General features: G+C 49.2%; 1 protein-coding gene across 1 annotated transcript in view; it reads right to left on the bottom strand.

Moving 5' to 3' along the window:
- Positions 1-21,021, bottom strand: part of LOC119386535 (vacuolar protein sorting-associated protein 41 homolog) — a 203,378-nt gene that overhangs the window by 17,919 nt on the left and 164,438 nt on the right. The window contains exons 21-22 of the mRNA XM_037653803.2: positions 15,640-15,684; positions 1,132-1,208 (exon numbers count right to left, since the gene is read on the bottom strand). Coding sequence (XP_037509731.1) covers positions 1,132-1,208; positions 15,640-15,684 — 122 coding nt within the window. The remainder of the gene's footprint in view (positions 1-1,131; positions 1,209-15,639; positions 15,685-21,021) is intronic.

The raw sequence follows: 21,021 nt of genomic DNA, 5'->3' as shown, positions 1-21,021 counted from the left end.
CCCGATCTCGCTTCAAACAGTAAAGCGCTTCCCATTGAATTAGTTGCGAGTTTTGCGCTAGCTTGTCTCATCACTGATCCCATCCCATGTCCCGGGAACTTCCCTATTAAAACTCGTTTGTCGCCTCTCACCCTTTCTTTGACTGCTTCTGCGCATCTAACTAAATTCGAGTCCCCGGCGATTATCACGTGTTCCGACTTTTCTGCTGGACTCTCCCGCACATGGCCACTGCCTCGGTTATTAGCGCGTGCTTTGACTTGACGCTAGCGCCACCTGTCAGCCACGTTTACAAACGCTCGCTGCTGTTTTGGTGAAGCGTCGCGCACGTGTTGAACACAAATCTGCCAGCCATGGAAAGCAATTAACGTTCGTTTGAACTGATCATCATCATCCATCACGGTCAGAAATTCACGAACGCTGTCACGGTCCGAAGTATTGCCGACTACAAGTTGTGACTCGTGAGCGGCTTTAGCTAGTCTTGCTTTGGATGTGTACACGGATTTTTTTTTCTACTGATGCTTTTGTATCGCGTCGCAGTATATTTTGAATAAGCCGGATAATGTTTACCGTTGTATAAATAACCATAAAGAGAAAATATGTGAACTAAGTGCGTGATTTGTAAATTTCGCGGTATCATAGTAGCCTGCCGATTAACGTCGACATCAACTGCGAATGTCATTTCATATGGCCGTGTAGACCCGAAAGGCAAGACAGCAATGACATTCACTATGAATGACATTCGCCGCGAATGACATTACACGTGCCGTGTGACAGGGGTATAAAGCATTTCATTAGAAACGTGGATGGGCATTTTTTATTTTTAGCGGCTCTCCTGCCGCCATCTTGAATTTCGGTCCGGGACCGAGCAAGCGCCCCCCTCCAAACCTGGGCGGCTTGCTCGGCATTTTACGGTAGTATTTTGTGGTACAGTATAGGCCCTTTGCAGCGGGCGAGCAGACGGAAAATACGGAAAAGTGTGGCCAGCACACGCAGCAGATTCTGGAGTGCACTGATGAGAGAACTGCCAGCAACAACAGTCAAACAGGGGATGCCACATGTCCTTCCCTTCTGCAGAAATATCTTGGCCCATAGATTTGCTGCACTGAGTCACGCCAAGCAGTAAACACTCACCGGTAGACTGGGTAGGCAGTTGCTGTGAAAAGCATGCTTGCAGAAGAACACTACCACGTCCTCCAAGTGGCGGACATCTGGACAAACCACAAAAAACAAATGTCTGATTCTTTTGCCAAAGGATGTGGCTTACAATAAACAGATGAAGACTGAGAAAGGAGGTTTGTTAATGCTTCTGAGAAATCAGAACTGGGTCGTGTGACAGGCTCTTCTATTAACGAAGAAAGGGCAAGTTTGGTTCGTTTTTCTTTGGCACAACATGAAATGGAACTAAGAGACAAGAAAGGCCAGGAATGTATGGGAGACCAGCGCTGGATAGGTGGCGCGCCGAAAAAATGCGCCTGGCGGGAAGTCGCGGCATAAGTCCGCCGCTCTATCCGATGACATTTGTTGCAGCTCGCATATGTTTCGGCTGTGCGCGTCGTTTCGCTTCGGTTCAAGTAGAGTGACCTACTCTAGTTCAAGCTTCTGAGAGAGAGAAAAAACATTAACAAGGTTCTGCGAATGCTCATTCAGCTAGCGCTATCAAGCGAAAGAATACTGAAGAAAATTTGCAAAGCTTTATATATTTTTCGCAGTGTGCCGCGGCGAGCGCGCCTGCGTAAACCCGCTAGCGTGGTTCCCGGGTTCGCGGTCCCGTGCTTGTTTAAGTTGTCGACAGCTATAGCGCCAGTTGTGCTCCGCTATGGCTTTAGTAAAATAACATGGCCTGAGGACCACTTCCGCAGAAAGGCACTTGAAAACGGGGCGAAGCTGTGCAAGGCGAAATACGTGTACGATGTGGAAGAGACGGTGTCGTGCCGTGACAGCGATTCTCAAGTTGCAGCGAAATACCACTCGCAAGTACACCAAGCCACCTACGATGTCACACTTCAGGTAAGCGAGCATTTGATGCTAGATCGGTTATTACCGCGTGTTCCTGTCCTGTTTCTTTACGGCGCGTGTAGTTTTGTAAAATAAGCGCGAAGCTGTACGCAGTAAATCGCACAGTTGGTTTAATCGTACAGCCAGTTGACTTCCGTGCGTGATCGCAACGCTGGCACTACATGTTTTCATTTCGAACGAAAACTTGTGCACGTTTACTTAATGCAGTTTTTATGTGTTCGCCTCTAGCTGTCGTCTCAGCGCCTGATAAGTGGGGCCACTTGTTCCTGCAAGGCCGGCAGCGACGGCGCCTGCAAGCACGTCGCAGCGGTAGCACTCGAGCTCATAACTTAGCCGATGCAACGTCGTCAACTGACGTGCCTCAAGTGCTCCCATAGCTGGCCGTCTTCACTGTTGTATAAAACAATGAAACACGCGAAATTCGCTTTAGACCCCAGCTCGACGCCGCCAGAGAGGACCGAACTTACCCCGCTCGCCTGACAGCTTGTATCCAACGTTGCCTCCGTTCTTGCTCGTATGGTTTCGCAGGAAAGACGTAGAAAGATATATCACCTCTCATTCCTACGTAGTTATGACACTTATATACGCTGCAGTAACCGTCGGCCTCCTTTTTTTTTGTTCGGCGTTCAGTGCCCGCACCGCCTTCGCTAGTAGCCAGCCTTGTGCGTGTCGTCCGCGGGAGCGGCTGAGAAGTGCGCGCTTTGACCGCCAGGGCGGCACGAAAACTCCAGCGCTGGTTCCCTATAGGGGATGCTATTTTGTAGTAATTATGATGTAAATGTGAAGAAAGTAAAGTGGACGAAAAGATAACTTGCCACTGGCAGGGACCAAACCGGCGACTTTCGAATAACGCGTCCGATGCTTTACCAACAGAGCTACAGGGGCGGTATCCCCCGTCCACTTTATGGGGTATATATGTGCATTTTAAACTTGGGAGTGTTAGCAAGCGCCGCTAGTAGCCATGACGGTGAGTGAGAACACTCTTTTTCTGTCTGCTGGTGTCACGAAGCATGTGATCTTTTTACGAGCTGGCAGCTGAACAATAATCCCTCGTATACTACCTTAACCTTTTGAGGGTTTATGCCGTACATGTACGGCATCACCTAACAGGCACCATAGGGTTTTCGCCGTACATGCACGACATTGCCTGTATGTTTAAAACGCGCACCTTTTTCGATCATTTCTGTTGCTTGGCAGGTGCTGCCACACTTTGAGAATACGTGCATTTTTTTCCACGCGCCGATGCCTTTCCATTTTTTTTTATTCCTTTCCAAAGCGGCGCGCCGGCTTTCGCTTGATCATACGAGTGCGCGCGCGCGGTGCGGCTGGTTTTACTTTCGTCCTTCGGGTGGTTATCGCTTCTCGTGCCCGCAAAGCTGATGTCTGTCTGCTTTCTAATTTCTCAAAGGGTGACCGCTTGTTGCTCTCTCCTTTATTGCTCACCGGGGCGTGATTGCATCCATTTCCGTGCGGCACAAAATTACACAAACCATGCATCCGCGGTTGCGTTTCCTGCTTTGGGGACTCGGAAAAACCAACTCCGTTTCGTTGGCAATAAGGCGAAGGATTATTATAGCTTTCTCACTCGTTTTGCTTTCCGAATGGGCGCACAACCATACAGTTTTCTTCCGTGTGCTCACTCACACAGTTCACTTACACTAAGGAACTGCGCGCCAGTTGCTCTGCTGCTAGTGAGTCGAGCGGCGATTCTTCCGATGTGGGCTATTTCCCAAGCGTATTTTTGTACGTCGGTGAGCTATGTTTATTACAACGTATAACTTTTATTTATAAAAAGTGTTTTATAAAAGTATATTTACAAAAAGTTTTTTTTTTGTGGATTTTGCGTGATGTTACTCACGAATAAACCATGTGTATGTAACAACAATGATTTTTTTTATCACTTTATGGTCATGCAAAAACAGACAATCTTTTGCTTAAATACAATCGCCTGAAGAATTTAATTCAGCAATAAAAAAATACACGTTTTTGGAGTGCATTTCGCGAAAACATTCGACTCTCAAAGGGTCAAGGCAATCAGTCCGCCAGAATGAGGCGCTCGCTATGAATGAACGAAGGGAGGGCAAATTTAAGGGCCAGATTTCTTCTGGCGTGCGTCATAATTACTACAAAATAACATCCCCTATACTTTCCTTGGCTTTCTTGTCTGTTAGTTCTCATTATTGATGTGTTTAGCAGAGAAAAACAAGCCCTTACCACTGCCCTCACTTTGTCAATAGGGACACAGGACAAGCTGTGGGCATCTCAATGTTTCCGTCCGGACTTGTTCACTGTGGTACCTTCAAACTCCACTATGCGAGACAAGCTGAAGGGTACTCTAGGTTTGCAAGCCAACACAGGGCATGCTGGTCGCTCGCCACTTTGAAAGGCCTGTCATATAGGCAGGGACGAAACTTTGACATTGCCCAAATAATGCCAAGGCATTCCTTTTCTGTCGTTGAATAGTATATTTGGCTTTCGATAGTGACTGGCTAGCATAAGCAATAAACCTTTCAAGACTCTTTCTTCTCTGTACAAGCACGGCAGTGAGTCCTGCTTGCGTCAGTGTGCATTTTGGTGTCAGCTTGTTCGTCGAAATGAGAAAGAATGAGCGGGGACTGCAGGCATCATTTAGCTCCTCAAATGCTTCGATCTGTGGGGTTTCCCCACTTGAAATCGACATCATATTTCATCAGGACTGTAAGGGGTGCAGCGATGCAGGAAAATAAGTTTTTGACAAGTGTTTACAAGAGGCACAAAACCAAGAAACTGGTGCACTTGTTTCTTGTCGACAGGCTGAAGGAAGTTCGCTACAGCTGCAGTCTTCTGAGGGTCTCGGCAAACTCCATATTGGCTGATGACGTGTCCCAGGAAGAGTAGCTCTCTGTATGCGAAATGACACTTTTGTGGTTTCAAAGCAAGCCCAGATAACTTGTTGGGCAGTTACACTGTCTCAAGCCGCCTAAGGTGATCATAGGAATTTGCAGCAAAAACGATGTCATCCAAGTAGACACGACCATTTTAGGCCTGCCAATACTATATGTCCATTACGTGTTAGAGCGCTGCAGGTGCCCAGCGAAGTCCAAATGACATGACCTTAAACTCGAACAGGCCACCTGGCATGATGCAGGCGTTCTTTCGATCCCTCTCGTTGGCTTCAATTTGCCAGTAGCCTATCTTCAAGTCCACTGACTAGAAATACCTTGCGTTACACAGCTGGTCTGACGTGTTGTCTATCCGCACAAGGGGGTACACATCCTTCCGCACGATTTTGTTTGAATGATGATAATCAACGCAGAATCGTAGGAAATACATCCTTCTTCTTCATTAATACGATGGATGATGCCCACGGACTCTTGGATGATTGTATGATTTCGTCACGCGGCATTTCATTGACTTGTAGCTTTATGGCTTCGCGTTTACGTGCAGAAACTCGGTACGGGCTTGGACAGAGTGGATGGGCACATTCTTTGGTTATAATGCGGCGCTTAGCGACACGGCTTTGTCGAATTCTTGATGATAAGAAGCAGTCCTTGTATTGCCAGAACAGTTTTTTGAGGTCTTCTTGCTTATGCCTGAGAAGACTTCAGAAGCTTGCATATTTGGAATAGGTTCGGTAGAATCTGTGATAGCGTAAGCGCTGCCGGCTTCCACAATTTCGTTTATGTAGGCAACCGTCGTGCCTTTGTTGATGCGCTTGCATTCGTTGCTGTAATTTCTACAACCGATGCTTTTCCTGTACTCAAGTCCGTTATGCCTCTTACGGCACAAATCTCGAGGATGTCCAACAGATGATTGTCGCCCTCAATGACGCTTTCCATGTCTGCGTGTTTCTCAGTGCCAGTGGAAATGATGACGCTAGAGCGAGGGGGAATGGTGATTTGGTCTTCAACATTCAAGGTGTGCTTTCCTTGAGCAGTGTGCGGTGGTAGTGCTTTTTCTGACGCTAGTGTTATAGACTCAGATCTCAGGTTGTGGGGGTGCTATATCACCCCTGTAAAGGCGCCTGCCGTAACTTGGGCGCGGCCGCTGTGTTTGGAACGCACGTGCTTGGCGTAAGCCGAGGCGTTCGTCCAAGGTCAGTGATGCGCTGTCTGTAATCCGAGTTTAGCGCGGTGGCGCCGGCATCGCCGCCGCGAATTTAGGCCGGCGCATAGAAACAGGAGTGAATCTCTCTTTGGGGTGTGGCTGCGGGCGCGGATGGGCGTCTCGTCGCGGTGGGTCCGGGGGACGGTACCACGGCTCGCTGCCCTCGGGCCCTCGTGGTGAGTCGTGCATCTGCGGCGCCGCCACCGCATTTGTATTGTATTATGTTGTCTTATTTTATGTCTCATCTATGTCTTAGGTTATATTGTATTGCATGTCTTACATTCTCTTGAGTGTGTGATATATGTTCCCCAGTATTCATTGTCAGCGCATAAGTTTAGCGTGTTAAGTGTTACGTGTTACTAATTTGGCCGGCGAGCTCGCCATATATGTAAAGAAGTGTTTAATAAACCTCCACGTTTTGTTGCCCGACCGCGTGAACTGTGTCCGTGTGTTCCGAGGGCGGCGGCGGTTATATCGCTCTGACCCCACAAGGTCGATGACTGCACCGTGGTGCTTTAAGATGTCCACACCAAGAACGACATCTCTTGAGCTATGCTGTAGGCCTACGAAGGTCCCGGGATAAGCACGCTTATTTTAGGTGACTCTTGATGTGCAGATTCCCGCCAGTCATACTAGATGACCTCCGGCAGTTCAGATTTAGGGGCCTTCCCACGCAGCATTAACCTTTTTTCAACTTTGTGGCGAACGGCCCATTGATAACCGAGTAGTCTACTCCGGTGTCGACCAGAGTAACGACGTTGGGGCCGTTGATAAGCATGTCGTGGTCGCTAGTTCGTTGTCTAGCATTACGGTTAGGCCACTGTGTGGGATCATAGCTGCACCGCCTTGTTCTGCTGCTGCTACGTGGCGTTGTCAGGTTCTTTGGCAGCGAAGCTTAGTCTTCAGGGCCTTGTGTGGCAGGTCGCATGTTCTGAAGATTTCGTCAGAGTTGTTGGTGGAGCATCTTCGGTGTTGTGACGAACAGCAACCGAACCTCCATGAGTGGCTGCTTCTAGTTTTTCAGAGATGGGCTAAGCGACTGGCCTCAAGTTGGCCCCGTGTATGGTTGGCATTGGAGTGACAGGTTCACCATTGCCTGTCGTGGCAATGGTGAACGCGACGGCTGTCGAGGTCTCCACTCAGATGCCACGAGAGAGTGAGCAATGTCCTCTGGCTGTTGATCTTTTTCTGGATGTGGCACATTGATGGTGTATCCACACAAGCCCACCTCAGAGTACTGGCAGTGATGGTAGATGTGGCTGGCTTCTCTGTAGTAGTAACAGAGCGGGCAGTGGCCGGGCGCGCCAAATGCCAGATTTTTATGGGGCGCAGCATTGGCCCACAGGCGGGTGGAATGGTGTGCGAGGTTGCGGCGGTGTCTGGCAACAGAACTGCGATGACGCGGGGCCTTGGCGCGTGCAAGGAGTGACTACAGCATGGCATGATGCAGCAGCATAGCTCATGGCTTCTGGATCAGGTTGCGGCGGTTGAGCTACTCCCAGCGAAAGCCGGATTTCCTTGTGAATGATGTTTACTACTGATTGCACCTGGGGTTGCTTCACGTACGACTGCTCTTATCTCACGCAGGTCGCTGCACCTACAGCTAGGGCTTCGGCATTGTTTGGTGCAAGTAAACTGTGGTTGTATTGCTGTGTCTGCATCTCAAGTGTCTTCTCGATTATCGAGGCCTCCGAAGCAAATTCTTCGACCATCTTCGGCAGGTTCCTGATCCAAGAAAGAGCTCTTGCTTTACAGCTCGCATAAGGAAGCTGACTTTCTTCTCTTTGGGTATGCTGGGGTTGGTGTTGTGAAACAAGCGAGTGATATCCTCCATATAGACTGCGATGTTTGAATTGAGAGGCTGCACACATGTCTCCAGCCTAGCTGCGGCCTTTACCTTGTGAACGGCGGTCGCAAAGGTGTCTAGGATTGTTGTACAAAAAAAATCTCAGGGTTGAAGTGTGGACTCCCAGTTGTTGAACCGCGTCCTCACGGTGTCCTCTAGGAAGAAGTATATGTGACTGTGATGTTGTTAGTGGGCTCAGGCCTCTTGCACACAAAGAAGGTCTCACAGAAACGTCGAGGCTTTAATGTGGACGCGGGACGGAACTGACGAGCACGTTGAACAAGCACATACACATAACACACACTTTGGTCTATACGTTTAGTGAGAAGCGTTTATCGGCGCGGCGACGGCACACTCACACACTCACGGCACGTCGACCGCGCGGCGATGCTGTCACCGACGATCCAGGCGTGCGTCGGAACGAAGGCCCGGCGCCGGTTGGTCTGGAACGTCGCCCAGCACGGTAGTGGCCCAGGATACGGCTTGACCACACCGGAACCCGTTGACGCCCGTGTACACAAGACCCAGGCACAAGTCTTCAGTGGCCGTACACTTGGTCGGGAACGCGGGTCCCGCCCATGCAGCTCCGGCTAGCATTCAGCCGATCGCTCCCGCGCGAGCGATGCTCATCGTCCTCTTCTTCACGCGATCAGACGGCACATACGCGCAATCGGTCGCGCACTTCAAATATTCTAAATTCCTATCACATTTCCCCCCAATTTCAAGAAGTCGAGGAGGAGCACAAAGGCGACGTAGCCCCACACGACGTAAGTGACGTAGGTGACACGTAGCACAAGTCGCCGCACGTTATTCGTCAAGGATCACGCCATTACTCCAAGTTATTCGTGTCCTTGCAGAAGCACTTCTCCGAGACTTCTCGGCGAGGCATAAATTGATGATACAAACAGTTCGCGCAAGTCTGAGGTCTTTGTGTGATGGAGCACGTCCGACTAGGTGACGTGGGACTCTTTGCTCCTAGGCACGTGCCACACAACCTGGTAAATCGTCTGGTCTCCGACTGCATTCCGGGCCAGTAAAACTCAGTGACTCGACTGAGCGTTTGCGTCACTCCCTGATGACCAGCGTGGCCCCCTTCATGAGCTATCTTCATTACGTTCTTTCTAAGGTCCTTGGGCACCACCAACTGGTCGAATATTTCCCCTCGTGTCGTCTTGCGTTTCCTGTATAGAATGCCATCTTGCAAGTAATATTCATTTTCGTTGCCACCCGATATCAGCATCTTGCCGACCTTTTCGAAGCAGCGCCTGAGAGATCCGTCGTTCTTCTGCAAGTCCTTTAATTTGCAGTGATCTACCCCTGTGATTGCGGGTTGCAGCACTGGCAACGCTGGCAGTGACGGTGTCTCCATACCCTTTGAAGCAGTGATGAACCCGGCACCGCACACAGCCAGCTTCTGTGTCTGGCTTGAGGCTACGTTTTCAACCTCATTCATTTCTTTGTCATTTATGTCTGGCCGCCCTAATTGCGAAGTAGGTGGCCCCCGCATGGAAGGGGGTCTCGTATCGCTCCGAGTTCTGTCTGGCGACCACAAACTGACCGGGTCATTAGGTGGCCGGGCTCCTTCAATGTTCCCCAGCACCACGTCATACAAGGGGTCCCGCATGCATTTAACCCGCGCAAGGCCTGTAAAGAATGGCGTGTCGAGAAATACAATGGCTTCCGGTAGGTAACGAATCGTGCGATCCAGCAAGAATACCGGGCTTGTTGTTCCTGTCATTTTTTCTCGAGGTATCAGCGAATGCCGCACAACTACCGTGTTGCAACCAGTGTCTCGTAGGACCGATACCGGTTGCGATTCAAGGAAGCCCCTACGCACTGGCAGCTTTGCGACGTCGCATCCGGGGGCTGGTGGCATTAATGTCGTATTGACTATGGGAATCGTTTCGCCGCTCTGCAGTACGACGTACCCATCACCTCCGTCTGTCGGATTTTCGGGCGGCGATGGTGCCATCATACACGAAGCTTGTCCTGTCTCTTGTCTTGAGGGTCCTCCTCCTGGACCGCTTCTACGAGACCATCCGCGGTCCGCAGGTGTTCCTTTATTCCGGGACTAGCACTCCGAAGCTCGATGACCCGCCTTGTCGCAGAGGAAGCACCGGTCGGTTGGCCTAGACGTCTTCGGTATTTCCGCCTTACCGGAATGCTCCACCGTGGCCTCTTTGAGGGTCTTCTCCTTGCTCATATTGGTGAGGTGTTGTGCCTCTATGAAGCAGTCGGCATTCTTCGCCAGCGCGTCGAGGGTCTTGCAATTCCTTTCCTTCAAAAATACTCGTAGAGGCATAGAACAGCCTTCCAAGAACTGCTCACCAATCATGGCGTCGCGAAGGGAGTCGAAACTCTTGTATGTTTGGCTCATTTCAATCCAGTGGTCGAAGTAGCCAGATATCCTTCCAACGTATTGCATGGCGGTCTCGTTGTCTTCGGGTCTCGCGTTTCGGAACTTTTCGCGGTACCCCTCAGCGGTGTACCGAAAACGCTGGAGCAAGGTAGCCTTCAGCTGGTCGTAATCTGTGGCTGCGTTAGAGTCGAGTCGCCCTATGACCGTCAAGGCCTCTCCGGTCAGACACAGGCTGAGGGAGAGTGCCCATTTCGTGCGGGGCCAGTCCTGGCTTGTCGCAACTCGCTCGAAACGCTTCAAGTAGGCGTCTAGGTCATCCCGTTCCTCGTTGAACGGCGGAATCAATTTGTGGGGGCTGAAGATGTCGGGGGCTGCCCTAGCAAGCGCCTGTCCCGCACTGGCATCCGTCGACGCGCCTTGCGTACTGCCAGTCTTTTCCTGGAGCTCGATCTTGAGCTTGAGAACGCGTTCTTCGGCCTCCAACCTCAGGCGGTCTTGCTCGGCCTGCGCTTTCGCGTCCTCGCGATTTTGGGCACGCTGGTCCCGTTCCCTCGCGATTTCCGCGTCGACCCAGCGCTTGAGCTCCGCTCCTGTCATTCCGAGATCCTTGCCTATGGCGTATAGCCTCTCAAACTCCATCATTCCCTCTTGTGTGCTTGAGTATCCTGGCAGGCTCGCCAAAATTGTGATGTTGTTAGTGGGCTCAGGCCTCTTGCACACAAAGAAGGTCTCACAGAAACGTCGAGGCTTTAATGTGGACGCGGGACGGAACTGACGAGCACGTTGAACAAGCACATACACATAACACACGCTTTGGTCTATACGTTTAGTGAGAAGCGTTTATCGGCGCGGCGACGGCACACTCACACACTCACGGCACGTCGACCGCGCGGCGATGCTGTCACCGACGATCCAGGCGTGCGTCGGAACGAAGGCCCGGCGCCGGTTGGTCTGGAACGTCGCCCAGCACGGTAGTGGCCCAGGATACGGCTTGACCACACCGGAACCCGTTGACGCCCGTGTACACAAGACCCAGGCACAAGTCTTCAGTGGCCGTACACTTGGTCGGGAACGCGGGTCCCGCCCATGCAGCTCCGGCTAGCATTCAGCCGACCGCTCCCGCGCGAGCGATGCTCATCGTCCTCTTCTTCTCGCGATCAGACGGCACATACGCGCAATCGGTCGCGCACTTCAAATATTCTAAATTCCTGTCACAGTGACGCAGTTTCTCTAAGAAGTTCCACTTGTTGAAAGGGTGACCCTGTCAGACATCTCCAGCCCGGTTTCGGGGTCTTCACAGGATGATCTACTGAAGATCGGCAGCTCCCAGGGCTGCTGCATAACGACTGTCGTGTGTGATACAGGTGCCGTCCTTGTGCCTGCTGTCCTCATCGTTGTGGCTTTTGTCTTGTCGGCTAGGGGTCCATATTGTGGTGGTAGTCCTTGTTTTCAGCAGCGATAATCCGGGAGGGCTTCGATGTTTTTTCTTCATGTTGTGAACTTAGTTAACAGCTTTTCAAGAGCATCCCGAACATGGAGGAACCAGTACCTTCACCAGATTTCACGTGGCTCTGATGATGAAGAAGGCAGTGTTACACTGGTAGGGACGAAACTGTTTATTGGGTGAACTTGTGCTCAGAAAACTAAGTAACTCAAAGTACAAGCACTGCACAATGTACACTGATAAAGGCGATCACATGCAGTCACTGGCTGTTGGTAATCTCACCGTCAGCAGAACGCATTGTCTTTTATAGATGAATGATAGAAAATTCCAGCATTATCACTGGTGCTCGCGTTAGATCTAGAATGAACGCAACTGCTCTCGTCATGTGCGCAATCTTATCAAAACAGTCTAAAATAATCTAGAAGTTTCGCACACGTTGTGGTGCGGCGTGCGCCTAGCGGTGGTATCAGATTATGTGGGAGAGACACAAAAATAGAGAAATAAATGCCCATGGCAATACTGAAACTTCATTAAGCAGAAATATGACCTTTTATGCAAAGCATAGTCGCCGAAGAATGCATTCTTACACGGAAAGTGCCGCAAGAAAATTCCAATAATATGGCAAGTGGAAAAAAAACTATCTCGAATGATGTAACAAAGAACAACTTTGTTGAACCTGAGATCTGGCGACTACAATTTGATGCTGTGCGGGTGAAGTCCTCTTCACAGCAGCCATACGTCACAAGTAAAGCCGAAACAAATGCAGGTCCAATGCAATGTGGTAATATGAGATAGGCAAAGCTATTGTGCCACTACTAGCGCTGTGGCTTGTCACCGAAACTTTGTGTGTTGCTTAGAGCGGTGCAACGTCAATGCTATAATGTTCACCAATTTGACTGACCACTTGCGATGCACTCATCCAACAAACACGCAACATCAAAAACCATTGCACACTACAAAAACAAAAAGGTGCGGCCTAAAATCGCATGAAAGCCAGGCGAAAGCCTGAATTACGGCACCTCTGTTTACGGTGGCCAAGTTTAGGATCATGGAGCTCTGCAATATCCCCAAACAGCCTATTTTTCTTGCCGATCGAGATCTTGTCACCGACATCCATTTTCTGAACGATTGTGATCGCTTGCAAGATAACTGAGAGCTTGTTGCAGTTGGTGCTACCGCCTCTGCAACTACTCCAAACAAAATAAGCAAATCTGGCACAGATGCATGCCATGCACGGTGTAAAATACGAGCTACACAGCACATGGAGATGAGAGAGCAGTGCGAGACACGGTGCGCCAGGGTTCCCGGATGTCATGCATCAGGCACATGCTCTTCTCTGCTGCTCCGAAAGCAAGGAGAGCATTGCGGAGCACACTTTTACAGCAGCCGCTGCAAAAAAGATGCTGTGCCGCATTGGTTGCTTCTCTCTGTTGTGCGGCACGCGATTTGAAAAATACATTCGGATAAAGTGCAATTATATGACCACTGGCACCAACACAAGTTTCAGTTTACTGCCTTTCTCTTCCTGTGTAGTTGCAGTGAAATTTCGTTATATTTAGATCGTAGATAAGGGAGGTTAATTATATTGAGGCTGAAAATACTGATACCAAACAGCTGCCGCAGCGTGGCTGCATGAAAGAGGAGGAAGACGACGTCGCTTTTGGTTGTTGCTGGACTGGCGCCATCTTGTCCACGCTGTGCTGTGCATTGTAAATACTAGTTGATCAACAAGATACCCGTAACATTATTGGTGGAGGTGCTGGGTGTTCTATGGACATAAAATAATAAGAATTCAATTACATCGTTATATAGAGGATTCGTTATATATAGAAGTTCATTATTGGGCGTGGAGACATATCGTGGCGCCGCAATGCGGAGGCGTCCGTGTGACGTGCAAGGTTGAATTGCTCTGCCGGCTCTCTGCTGCTCAGCCCGCGTCTTCTTTTTTATTATGATTGTTGTACTTCACTTTGACGAAATCAGTAAAACACTGCTGTGGCTTCATTACTGATTGAACAAACTTTGAAATAACTGCCCTGAAAAAATATTACGTTCCTCAAAATAACTTGACACCACCTTGACCGCTGGCGTCATCTGCTACGGCCTCCGATATGAAAACCACGGAGGCCGAGCGTGCTGCTTTTGTAAAAGGTAAATAACATTTTGTGTCGAATTGAAACTAAGCATCTAAGTGTGCTTGAATCAAAGAAACATTTTTGCTGCAAGAAATGCGTGCAACGTGACCGCTGTGTAACTTCATTCATTGTAGGCTCTCATCCAAAGATGAGTCGCGGTTAATATACGAGAAAGAAATGGCATGAGCAAATTTACATTCCTCTTCAGTCCGCATACCTTATAAAGCACGATGCAAGTGGTTTATCTGCTTTGTAGGAAGCAAGCCAACATGCTCAGAGCTGGATGCAGCCGCAACATTTCTCAATTTATTGGAGGCAAATGCACAAGAGCTATATGCACGTGCGTGCCTTATTCAGAGTTGTAGCTAGATAACATTTTACATGAGCACAAGTTTGTCTGCGGCACAATTTTAATGTTCATCTGTTGCTCCTTACTGCGCGAATTTTCTATGGTTGTCCCACGGTGAATTTCCTATCCCCATCGAGCCACATCGGGATGAAAAGAATAGACGATTTACTCCGTTTGGCAGTTGGCGCAAAGGGGTAAATTGCGATCAAAAAATACGATCCCGATAGCGCTCGATTGCGATGGTAAATGCACCGTATGTCAGCTGGCCATATTACTTTGCGCATTTGAATGCACTAGCATGCTGCAAGGGGTGGCTTACCGGGGTCTACAGATGGCAACCTTATGCTTATGAAGCGCGAAAAATAGAGAGACGAAGCAGAGACACACATAGGATAAGTGTGTCCTAGCTGTGTGTATCTGCTTCGTCCCAGTGTTTTTCTTTTTTTTTTCGCACTTCATAAACATGAGCAGATTCCAACTAGGTGAGATGTCTGTGTTGGCAATTTTATGTTTCAGTGAAAATACCAGTGTCCAGCGTTTACAACTTCATTGATAAGCAGTATGACACTTTGCAGCTACTGTGCAATTAATGCTTGATGCCCGTCTACTTAGATTTGGGGCACATTAAAGAACCCCATAGAGGTGGTTGAAATTTCCAGAGTCCTCCACTACGGCGTCCGTCATAAGCATACCGTGGTTTTGGGACATGAAACCCCAACAATTACAGAAGGTGAATCAGTCTTTGAAGCTGGCCACATTGTCGCCTGTAGCGGAACATAAAGAAGAAGTGACAGTGGATGGGCTCATTCTACAGACATCCTCTATAAGCAAGGAACCTCATGAGCTAGAAACAGCAATAAATGAACGTCAAGTGACAGCGCTATCACGCTCTTGCAAAGCAAGGTAACGGCGAAAGTGAAAGCTCGCGCTTGGCTCCCACTGTGGCATGCCGCTGGTAACTTAGACTGCACTTTCCCGATTGTGTAGTCTCTAGGTGTCTGCACACATGAAGTGAGAGCAAAGTGACGCTGTTCAAAGAAGAAAATGCCAGAAATTGCGGTTAAAAGCAACGTGTTCAACCGTCTGCTTCCCTTCGCCGGAGCAACATGAGATAACATGATCCAACCCTGCACGTCACAACAATCTCAGCCACCGCATCTCCAGTGGTGAGATCTCGCGCCCAATATCGAGGTGAAGTGTACCGCCTTGGTGGAAGTTAAACCCGTGACATTCTGCTGAAACTGATTACATAAGTGACATTCAACAAAAGCATATCGTACATAGCATTCGAAACCAAGCTTTCGACATGATGTGAAAGGTTTTGTTTGATACTGTTTTCCCCCACTTCCCCCCCGAAGATTTGGCATTGATATAATGTCGCAAAAATTAAAGAAAAAAGCTTGCCTTTGGAGAGTATCCGTCGGTTGCAAGCATGGCATAGCTGGTCATCTGTAAAAAAAAAAAAAGGAATATTTATGTTCAGCGTCAGCTAGCAACAAGTGCAAAACATATCTCAAACCAAGTACAGAATAAATGCTTACGCAAAAGCTCAATGGGAACCTGCTGAAACAGCTAAAAAGTCATGCCAGGCAATAATGTACTATAATGGTAACTATTGTTAGCTAAAATGTATATTTAACCTGAACACTGGTTTCCTGCATAGTGAATGGGGCAGACTTATGGGCTCTATCAAACGCCTCTACGGGAATATTGGTTATAGAGTCAAACCTCATCATAAAAAAGCAACATGAGCCACAACAATATATGCATTATATATGATTTAGATCTAAGATTTGTTTTAAAAATACATTAATATATAATGCCAAAAAATCATGCTCATCTCTACAGGACAGAAACAGAACAGGAATGCCTTCAGTGCACCAGCGAAACATCTGCCACAGATTTTGACGGCCCACTGGCATTTTGCTGTGCCGATATGAGAAAGAGGATCAGCTTCGAGTATATCACAGGCTGAATTTTTCTATGTAGTATAGCCCATGTTCTCGGTAGCCTGTACCTATATATTGCAACAGCCTGGCGAAGAACAGGTTCATGCTGATAACCAACCAAAATAACTTAACAACAACAAAAAAAAAAAGTCGCAGTGTCGCCGCAAAGGCGAACAAAGAATGTGATAGCAGCAAATTGGAATGTTATATGCAGAAAGGCTAGCAGCCAACTCCTTCAGGATCCGATCTTGCGTAACTCCACAAAACACTGGAGTAACAAAGTACGGCTGATACAGCGACCAAAGCTGTTTTCATGCTGTCTTTTTGCACTTAAACTTGTGCAACGTTAGAATTCTTGGGATCTATTTCATCATTCCATCTGCCTATCAATGTTTGCTTCTAACATAACGATCGACGCAAAGTAGTCAACTTCTTCACCCTTGGCATATATGCTGACACGTATTTGTAAATAATTAATAATATTCCGACTAGCTACACCAAGAATGCACTGGGTGTTTTGCTAAGATGCACTCAAATGGTCATTCCCAAACTAAATGAAAAAAAAAGAGATCATTCCATCTTATACATGGATTTCCCTCCAAGAGTACCAAATCAACGTACGAATCCTGTGGGAGATAAATTGTTGAGAGTAAATTTGAGCAGGAATGCATAATTTTGATAATAAAACTTTACTTTTGTGGTTTATGAGCAAAAAAAAATCTGATTTGGGTGTGCCGTAGTGGAGGACGAGTGGTTAATTTTGACCATTCGCAGTTGTTTAACGCACACATAATGAACAGACATTTTTGCATGTCGCCTCCATCGAAATGCGGCCGTTTGAACAGGGTTTGATTCCACGCCCTCGAATTTAGCAGCGATGCGCCAAAGCCACAAAATTTATCCACGGCAGGCGATTTCTTTCACTAAATGAAGCAAAATAATTGTTGTCCATACCCTAACAAGCACTCGATCAAGATGAGCTGGTAAGATAGCACCAGAGAAGCAAACCATGCCTAGATACGTAGGCCTCTCAACGTCAGATAATAAAAAAAATACCAGTGAACAGGCAGCCTGAACAAGTGATGACCATAATGCACACTGCTTAATGCAATCAAAGCAGCTTGGCTGTAGCAGATGACGCTGTCCTAGCGCACAATGTTGTATGCATTATGGTACAGAGGCTTATCCAGGGAGGTGCTCTGTTAAAGGAGTCCTGACACAAAAATTTTCGCCTCGCGTTTTTTTGCTGCAATGTGTTGCTGGAGGCCTGTTAGTCATAACACGGCACATCGTTTGCTGCAGCACGCGACAGATAAATAATTACAAGCTCCTCATTACCGACACAGCCTCAGTTTCGGTTTGTCAGAGCTCCAAAAACGACAAGCCGCCGGGTGCAACTATCACCACCTAGCGAGTGAAACGCTCGGTCACATGAGCACACAGAACAGTGACACATTTCCGCGCGGTCTGTCGTCGCCGGGCTCATCGTCATCTGATAGCGACGATTTTCTTGCGGCAGGGTTGGAAAAAATTTTCGACGTGGCGAATCACTTCAGGTTTGACCCGCTGGCGAGGAGCGATTCGTCGGGAAGCGCGTCAAAACAGAAATGGCGGCTACGACGTCATAACTTGCACCGGCTGCAACGGTTACGTAGGGGAAGTAGGGGGGTCACCTCGGGTCACCTCCGAGGGTGTCAATGCACCAGGTGCGGCCTATAATGCTGGATCGCGCTCGCGAACTTCAAAATTCATATAAAATACCTTCCAAGCTTTATTCGCTGTCGATATTTTGCGGACGGTACACGCACGTACACGGGAATCGATACAGCAGGCTATCTCGACCGCGAAATTTTGTGTCAGTACCCCTTTAAATACACTTGGCATCTTTATTAATAGGATCATTCATCTTCATCATTCATCAAGCGCCCGACCAATCGATCAGAGCCCGTACCGAGTTTCGACACGAGAACTCGAGGCCGTCAAGAAACAGGTCGATTAAATGCTACGCGACGACATCATCCAGCCAGCCGTCCAAGAGTCCGTGGGCGTCACCTGTGGTGTTAGTGAGGAAGAAGGATGGAACCCTACGTTTCTGCGTTGATTATCGTCGCCTGAAGTACTTTTCTTCGATGCACCTCAAGACCAGCTACTGGTATCGAAGTCGACAAGAGAGACCGAGAAAAGACTGCCTTCATAACACCGGACGGCCTGTTCGAGTTCAAGGTCATGCCCTTCAGTCTTTGCTCGGCACCTGCGACTTTCCAACGAGTCATGGATACAGTATTAGCTGGCTCGAAGTGGCAAACTTGCCTTGTTTAGTTGGACGACGTTGTTGCGTTTTCCTCGAACTTCCACGAACACCTCCAGTGCCTTGAATCCGTACTTCAAGCAATCAGAAACTCCAGGCAAACCCTGAAGCCGGAAAAGTGCCCCTTCGTACGAGGAGCTCTTGTTTTTGGGTCAGGTGATATGCAAGACTGGAGTGCGCCCAGACCCGCACAAAACAGCTGCCATCGCCGCTTTCCCGCCACCCACTGACAAGAAGGCCGTGCACCGATTTCTTGGCTTGTGCGCCTATTACAGATGCTTTGTCAAAGACTTTTCACGGATCGCCGAGCCACTAACGCAGCTCACGAAGACCGACGTCGAATTCAGGTGGCAAACAGTGCAAGTCGAAGCATTTCATGAACTGAAATGGCGCCTGCAGACGCCTCCGATACTCGCGCATTTCGACGAATACGCCGATACGGAGATTCACACCGATGCAAGCAGCGTGGGACTCGGCGCCGTCCTTGTGCAGCGGACGGATGGACTAAAAAGGGTTATCAGTTATGCTAGCCGGTCGCTGTCTAAGGCAGAGGCCAACTATTCCACAACAGAAAAGGAGTGCCTCGCCATCATCTGGGCTACGTCAAAGTTTCGCCCCTACCTCTATGGCAGGCCCTTCAAAGTTGTGAGCGACCATCACGCCTTGTGTTGGCTAGCTAACTTGAAAGACCCTTCAGGTCGCCTCACACGGTGGAGCCTAAGATTTCAAGAATTCGACATTACCATCGTGTACAAGTCCGGAAGGAAACACTCCGACGCCGACTGCTTGTCTTGTGCCCCCGTCAACCCACCACCGCCTGACGACCAGGACGATGACAGCATCTTGGGAGCCATAAGTGCCAACGACTTCGCCGAACGACAGCAAGCCGACCCGGAACTGAAGGATGTAGTGGAATACCTGGAGGGCAGGACCATCGTTGTCCCAAAAGTATTCAGGCGAGGATTGGCATCATTTTCCTTGAAAAACAACGTCCTCGTGAAGAAGAACTTCTCTCTGGTCCGAGCCAGCTACCTTATCGTCGTACCCTCGGGACTGTGACCAGAAATTCTGCATGCCCTGCACGACGAACCGACGGCTGGACACCTCGGACTTTCTCGCACGCTCGCACGAGTACAGGAAAAGTACTACTGGCCACGCCTTGCCGCCACGTCACTCGCTACGTAAGAACATGCCGAGACTGTCAGCGACGGAAGACACCGCCCATAAGACCAGCAGGCTTCCTTCAGCCGATCATGCCTCCTCGGCGACCATTCCAGCAGATCGGGACGGACCTGCTGGGACCATTCCCAATGTCGACTTGCGGAAATAAATGGATCGTCGTGGCTACCGACTACCTCACCCGCTACGCTGAAACAAAAGCTCTGCCCAAAGGCAGTGCCGCTGAGGTAGCCAAGTTCTTCGTTGAGAGCATCGTGCTTCTACACGGCGCCCCAGAGGTTCTCATCACCGACAGAGGTACGGCGTTTACGGCTGACCTAACTCAGGCTATCTTGGAATACAGCCACACAAGCCACCGCCGGACCACCGCGTACCACTCACAGACCAACGGCCTGACCGAGCGTCTAAATAAGACCATCGCCGACATGCTGACGATGTACGTCGACGTCGAACGCAAGACGTGGGACGCCATCCTTCCGTACGTGACCTTCGCGTACAACACAGCAGTACAAGAAACGACGCAAATGACGCCATACAAGTTGGTCTACGGACGAAGCTTGGCAACGACGCTCGACGCCATGTTACCAAACATGACCGACGAGGAAAACATCGACGTGACCACCTACCTACAGCGCGCCGAAGAAGCACGACAGCTCACCTGCCTACAGATTAGGAACCAGCTGACGACTGACAGCCGCCGCTACAACCTTCGACGAGGCCACATGGAATACCAACCCGGTGACCGTGTATGGATATGGACGCCAATACGCCGACGGGGACTTAGTGAGAAGCTTCTTCGACGATACTTCGGACCGTACAGGGTACTTCGACGCCTCGGCGCACTCAACTACGAGGTTGTCCCTGACGGCAATACGAACTCTCAGCGGCGCTGTGCGCGACCTAAAGTCGTCCATGTTGTGCGCCTCAAGCCATATTACGCGCGTTAGTCAATCTGAGGACTGTACTTTTGCTTTATTATTGTACTTTCTTGCTTGTGCTTATTGTTTGTTGTACTATCTTGCTTGTGCTTATTGTACCTTATTGCTTTATTGTGGTTATTTATTGTTGCATGCATTGGCCACCCCCCCCCCTCCCGTGTGCTGTTTTAAGCATCGGGACGATGCTTTTTCAGAGGGGGGCATTGCCATGTGCGTTTCTTATAACTTTTGCTGTATTCAGTTTTCGCGCACAAAGACTGTCAGCAACGCCCAGCGCAAACCACGCCTCATTGATCGAGAAGCTTCCCGATTATTGTAGACCGTTTTGTTAGGATTGCGCGCAAGACGCGAGCACTCGAGCTTATTCTACAGTTTGTGCGGCAACCAGCGATAATGCTGGAATATTCAACGG

The sequence above is a fragment of the Rhipicephalus sanguineus genome, chromosome 3 (assembly GCF_013339695.2).
Source record: "Rhipicephalus sanguineus isolate Rsan-2018 chromosome 3, BIME_Rsan_1.4, whole genome shotgun sequence".
In the NCBI taxonomy this organism is placed as follows: domain Eukaryota; kingdom Metazoa; phylum Arthropoda; class Arachnida; order Ixodida; family Ixodidae; genus Rhipicephalus; species Rhipicephalus sanguineus.
This window is presented reverse-complemented; position numbering and strand designations above follow the sequence as displayed.